This window comes from Microtus pennsylvanicus, chromosome X, assembly GCF_037038515.1.
Source record: "Microtus pennsylvanicus isolate mMicPen1 chromosome X, mMicPen1.hap1, whole genome shotgun sequence".
Classification (NCBI taxonomy): domain Eukaryota; kingdom Metazoa; phylum Chordata; class Mammalia; order Rodentia; family Cricetidae; genus Microtus; species Microtus pennsylvanicus.
Genome location: NC_134601.1, coordinates 137,967,108 through 137,973,374, shown reverse-complemented (window position 1 = coordinate 137,973,374; position 6,267 = coordinate 137,967,108). Strand labels below are relative to the sequence as shown.

At 37.1% G+C, this 6,267-nt stretch overlaps 1 protein-coding gene across 7 annotated transcripts in view; it reads right to left on the bottom strand.

Annotated features, from left to right (window-relative positions):
- Positions 1-2,069: 2,069 nt before the first annotated feature.
- The window catches only part of Usp9x (ubiquitin specific peptidase 9 X-linked), a 135,095-nt gene continuing 130,897 nt past the window's right edge, over positions 2,070-6,267 (bottom strand). For all 7 annotated transcript variants that reach the window (XM_075957413.1, XM_075957410.1, XM_075957412.1 and 4 more), the window contains one exon: positions 2,070-5,955. In XM_075957413.1, coding sequence (XP_075813528.1) covers positions 5,818-5,955 — 138 coding nt within the window. In that variant the 3' untranslated portion in view covers positions 2,070-5,817. The remainder of the gene's footprint in view (positions 5,956-6,267) is intronic.

Sequence of the window (6,267 nt, the reverse complement as noted above, 5' to 3'; positions counted from 1 at the left end):
TTCTGCACTTTAAAAACACTTAGTGGCTCAGAGGGTAAAGGTACTTGATGCCAAGTCTGGTGATCTGAGTTCAGTTCTTAGCATCCACATGGTATCAGAGAACTTTTCTCTGACCTCCCCAGTAACATGACCTCCTTCCCCATCATACACTGTAATAATTGTCAGGGCCTATTACAGAGGTCTGGCTTTCTTGGAATGCACCTTATAGGTTGGCTTCAACATCCTAAGAGATCCACCTCCTTCTGCCTCCTAAGTGTTTGGATTAAAGGTGTGTACCAACGAAGGCTTCTACCATCCTTTAATTAAAACAGGGTCTCTGGATGACCTGTACAGTAGGCTGACTAGCCAGGGAATCCCAGGGATATGCCTATCTTTACCCACCTAGTGTTTCAAGTGTGGGTTCTGCAATTTAGCTAAAGTCCTAGTGATTACAGTCAAGTCAGCACTGCGGTAACTGAACCATTTCTCCAGCCTTTAATTCAGTACCTTTATGAATCTAGTGTATCCTTTTCTTTGGGTATGACAGAACATCCAAAAAAACCTCTCCTGAGCTCCTAAGTTAGTTATTCAATGCTCCAATAGCTGGGAAAGGAATGGGTGAGAACACAGTTAAAAATGGCAAGAAGCCAGATGGGTTCTTATCAAGTCTATGAAAGTGGTTGGCCCCCTCTTCACTGGTATCTGACTGACTTGGTGAGACATGGCTATGTTGTGAAGCATTAAGAAACAGTCAGGTACCATTGTACCTCAGTTGAAATGCTTCCCACTCCACTCTTCCCAAGTTTTGTATATTTAAAATGTCTTCTTAAAATGTGTCTGAAACGTTTTGTAATGGTTAAATTTTTAAGATGGCGTAGTTATACAGTGCTAGTTTGAGTAGTATGTGGCACAGGCTCTATCCAGCACAGCAAACTAAAAAACCCCAAAAACCTACCTCAAAGTCAAACGCAAAGGGGTCATTACAAATATATAATTATTGAGACTGTGCATATGTCATATTTGTGTTTACAGTAGGGTCTCATTCCAAAGATATCTCATATATGAAAGTAACTCCCCAGTCCTTGATGCTGAACATTTCTTGTCCAATATTTAGCTAAGGGACATTATTCAAATAGAAATGGTCAAACCAATTAGTTTCCCAAAAGGCAAGAATATTTGACTTGGCTTTATATAGTTGAGACAGGGTCTTTTATAGTCCAGGCTGCCCCCAAATTTAGTAGTTGAAGATAACCTTTAACTGGTCTTCCCCTTAAGTGGTAGGTTCATAAGCATACCACAATACTCTGCCAATTTTTCTTTTAAAAAAAAGTGGAGCAGGAAGGATGGAACCAGAAAATCATATATATACCTGGAACTTTGGAGGCTGTGACAAAAGGTCATGGTCTGAGTTAGAATGAATTAGAGTGAATTTAAGACCAGCCTGAGTTAACAGGCTATGTTTCAATAAAAATCCAATGTGAGGAATATTTGAAATGCCCTTCTTTAGCAGTAATCCTTAAAGTATTCCAACTTTGGGGAAATTTCAATAGGTTTTGCAGAAGTCAAATGTATTTTTTCAGATATTGAAAATGAACAGATGAAATACTAAAGTGAATTTTCATACTAACTGAACCCCTCAAAACAGGGGAGTTTTCAGATTTAAAATCAAGACAGGCAGTGGTGATGCACACAGGTGGTGCCTGTAATCCCAGCACTTGAGAGGCAGACGAATCTCTGAGTTTGAGGCCAGCCTGATCTACAGAGGTAGTTCCAGGACAGACAGGGCTGTTACACAGAAAAACAAAAAAGAAAACAAAAAACCCAGAAATAAACCAAAAACACCCCACAAACCCAAAACAAAAACCAATGTTCAGCTGCTTAGACATTAACATGTTGGATCTATATATGACCTTTTATAATAAATGTTTATAATCATTTCCCTTAAAAAAAATTCAAGGGCCAGGAATGTGGCTCAGAAACTTGCCTATACGTTAGAGGCCCTGTATTCCATCCCCAGCAATATGGGGGTGGGTGGGACTAGGCTTTAGATCTTACAAACTGTATTTCAATAAATAAAAGAAAAACCAAAATTTAATTTATAAAGTTTTATTTTTGTATATGTGCTAGATCTTACGAACTGCGGACAATCTTTTATGTCAGTCTGTTGGCTTGTAAAAGGCTAAGAAGTATGTGAGATCTGGATGGTGAAATTTCCTTTTGGGAACCCCAATTCCAAAATAAAAAAAAAAATTGCACTCATTAGTGACTTTAAAATGTGGTTCACCTTTCCCCACTTACAACCGTAAGTTTAGAGGACAAGTGCTACATACTTCTGCAAACACAAAATAATAGAAATACAATCGGCAGCAAGTTCTTAATACATTCAACACTTCTGTAGTGATTTATCATACCAAAGCCTTATTTTCAATATGCAACACTCATGTAAGGTGAGGGACCAAATCTGGTTGGGCCCTATGATGACACCAGTACCAAGAATGGTTTTGTTGGTAACATAAAAGCTGGGGCAAAGGGGTACTATTTTCCTTTATCAGCAGTCTGTATGTCCTCGTACCTTCAAACTAGAAATCAAAGCTGGGCACTTATCACAAAAAGGCAATTTTCTAAAATTCTAAATAAGGCAGGATATAGCCACCAAATTAACCACAAAATTTGACAAAGTAAAATAGTCCATGGGGAACATAACCTGGAAAAATACTAATAAAAACCCGAAGAACTATTCCAAAGTAGTCACCTGAATATTCACAGACTGTTACTTTCCTTTACAAAAGTAATTCAAATAAAAAAGACTCATCATTTTAACCAATGAGGATTAAAGTTGTTATTGTTCACTAATAAAAGTTAATCATGAAAATAGAAAACATTTGAATAATTCTAGGTCTGTATAATTATAGCTGAGACAAAAAAGCTGGGAAATCATCACTGAGAAAAATCAATAAAAAGAAATAAAGTCCAAATATGATTATGTTTGTATTTCTGCCTCTGTGATGGTGAACATGAGAAGTCAGTTGGTGGAGGGTTTAGAAACAGCAGCAATATGGTGTTTACCAAGTTGTACACGGAAATACTTAGATCCAAAGGTGCAACACCCCAATTCACACAGTTTCACAACTAAAATCTCTTCGGCCTTTACGTTAACAGATTCTACTGTCTTCAATAGAATAATCATGCCATTTAGAAACATGGGAGTATTTCAAAGAAGACTAGTGATCTGCAACAAACATTTAAAGGAGGAAACATATGGCTCAAAAGAACCAGTTGAGAGAACCAAATAATTTTTAGGCACTTTTAAGACTTGAAATTTAAAATGTGCCATTTATGTTTTAAAGACCTCAAAATCACCACTAAGTTGCTCTTACAATAACATGCATCTTAAAATTTTCGGTTATACATTAATGCTTAAAGAGTTAAACATAGAAAATAATTTTCATAAACAAAAAATAACTCTGTTCAGTTTCCCTAACTCATGGTCACAACACAGACGACTCTTCCTCAAATGGAGGGAAACATGACTCATAAGCCCTCACTAGGAACTGGTGGACTTATACACTCAAAGCAACTAATGGGGAGGGGGAAATCCCTCCAAAACTAAAAATTCACAGCCTTTGAAAATGTCAAGTTTTCTCTTATCTAGGAAGTCACTAAGTTTTATGTATTTCATAATTTCATTAAGGAGCAGAAAATGTCAAGGTTGTCTGTCAGATGGTAAGATAATATAACTAGTACCAGTAACTTGTCCAAACAAAACTAACGTACTTCACTATATGAGAAACTTTGAAAACTTCCAGTTGGAAAGGCAAACACTGTATACAACACCTTTGCTCAAACTTCAATTCAGGCTGAAGGTACAGCTCAGTGGCAGAGCACTTGCCCGGAGTGCTTGAGGCCCTGGATCCCTAGCTCCACAAAAACCAAAACAAAAGCAAATTCTGATGTAAACAGAATCTACAGTAGAGTCAAAAGCTGCTAAAATTACAAGAAGCCTAGAGGCAGGACTGGAATACTGCGAATAAGATACCCGAAGCTTTATCTTAAATACTGCCCCTTTTAAATCACAAAATAAGATAAATGCTCAATTTTGCATCTGCTTTGAACAGTGTCAACTATAGCCTTTCAACATTTTTCTATCAACTGAAATGTAAAAAATACAACCAAGCTTGTGCTCATTAAATACACAGGTATATAAAAAAAAATACAAAAAGTACAAGATTGTTTAGAGGAACTTTTACAACATCAACATCCTGCTCTCCAAGTCTTTTTTAGTAAAGAGCCAATCCTTCTGTGCACAAAATATGCAGGAGAGAGAGAGAGAGAGAGAGAGAGAGAGAGAGAGAGAGAGAGAGAGAGAGAACCAAAACCCCCAAACACACCACAGGACAAAAAGTTCTTCTTAAATCAAATTCTATTTGCGAATTCAGCAAAATAATTTCTATAAAATAAAACAGCAAAATATTTAAATAGGGCGGGTTGTATCTTTTTGCAGGGGTATTTGGTTTTAGACAGTTTCCAAAAATTACACACATTCAAGTCACCAATTCTCTTTAAAATACAGCATTAACTGATGAATTAATTCAAATTGTTTATTCTAAAATTGTGATACTTCAATTATATTAATGACCAGTAATTTTTTTATTTTTAAATTAGACCCTGCTTTGAACGTTAAAATTTTTGGAATGGAACAGGAGCTAGGACAATTCTTGCTTTCAAGTAAAATTATGACTGAGCAGAGAATCAGTCAGACATCTTGGTGCAGAGGTACTCAAAAGACTGGGGTTCTGACTTCTGAATCACTGGGGTCCAGCAGAGGACAGTTTGAGAAGAGTCACTTAGTAAGCTCTACCAAAGAACAAAACAAGCACACCAGATACAGTCTTCTACTAGGCTCCAGCCAGCATCCTGGCATAGCAAATTTTTGCATTTTTGTTTTAAACCTTCCAAAATTCCCACCACTAAATTGATAAATTTGTGTTCTTTATTCCACCCAGAGATCTGCACTGTCAAACACAAGAAGGAACACATGTGCAATTGAGAACTGCCTGCTTACCACAGTTCTCCCCTCAGCCTGTATTTTATAGTCTAGGGTTTAAGAAGGAAAGCTCCAGGCAATGCAGTCTCCATGTCAGGATAACTGCAGTCATTATGGTAATATTTCCTCATTGGCTACACTAACTTGTGTGAAGCCATGCTAAATGTTACAGCATATCTATAGCTTCAAAGTGATTAACCTAACATCAGAATAAAAAGGCAATGAAAAAGATCTAGAAACATAGTACATCACCAATTTTCCACATCAACCAAATAATTAAAAGGTAACCAGCTTTACATTGCTCATAGTAAAATTGATTCCAGTGGCAAAGAATGAACACGAAAACTATTGGTGTGACATGAATGGGCTGTTTTGTTGCTGTTAACTTTTGTTTTTGTAAAGGAGGTGATCCAACTGCCACAAGGTAGGCAACACTGGCTGCAGAGTGCAGTGGGTATAACAAGAAAATTAATGTAGTTTTTGTAGATCTGTGAGTCTCATCAAGGAAAAGAAAAGTTTCTTAAGAATTAACAGTCAAACATTAATATACTATATACACCTTTGCCATTTACACATTAGCATCAGGCCATTTATTACAAAACACTATACACTTTCCACTGCAGGCGGGTTATATATTGACAGCATATTTCTGCAGATAAGACAGTGAATAAACTCTCCAATCCATGTTGATTAGGAATAGTTTTTCTAGTTTTAAATATTAGCCAGACACAGAAAAAAGTTGGACTGTAAGGCCTGGGTGCACAGTCTTGATGGAACCAGTTAATATGTGCATTTCACTGATCCTTGGTTTGAGGTGGGGACACTTCTTCACTGCCTTCATAATTTTCTTGTGCTCGTTGGCCAGTTCTCTGAGGGTTATTCATGTGATGTGCTGCTGGGCCTGTATATGGCTGTCCATGCACATGGTTATTCTGAAAGGGAAAAAAAATCTGTGCATTACAACTTTTCCATGGCTGGATCAGACTATTGTATCAGTTATACAGAGGATGAAAGGTTGGTTCCCAGCACCCATGCTAGGTGGCTTATAACTGGCATAACTCCAGTTATAAGATCTGACACACCTGAGTCTCTGCAACTGATACTCCCTGGCATATATGCACAATACCATAATTAAACGTGGTAAAATAAATCTAGGAAGAACCCAACCTTTCCAATAGCAAGCACACTTTAAAACCACGAGTTGAAATAGTTGAGAATGTAAACATGTATCTTATTCTTAGGAC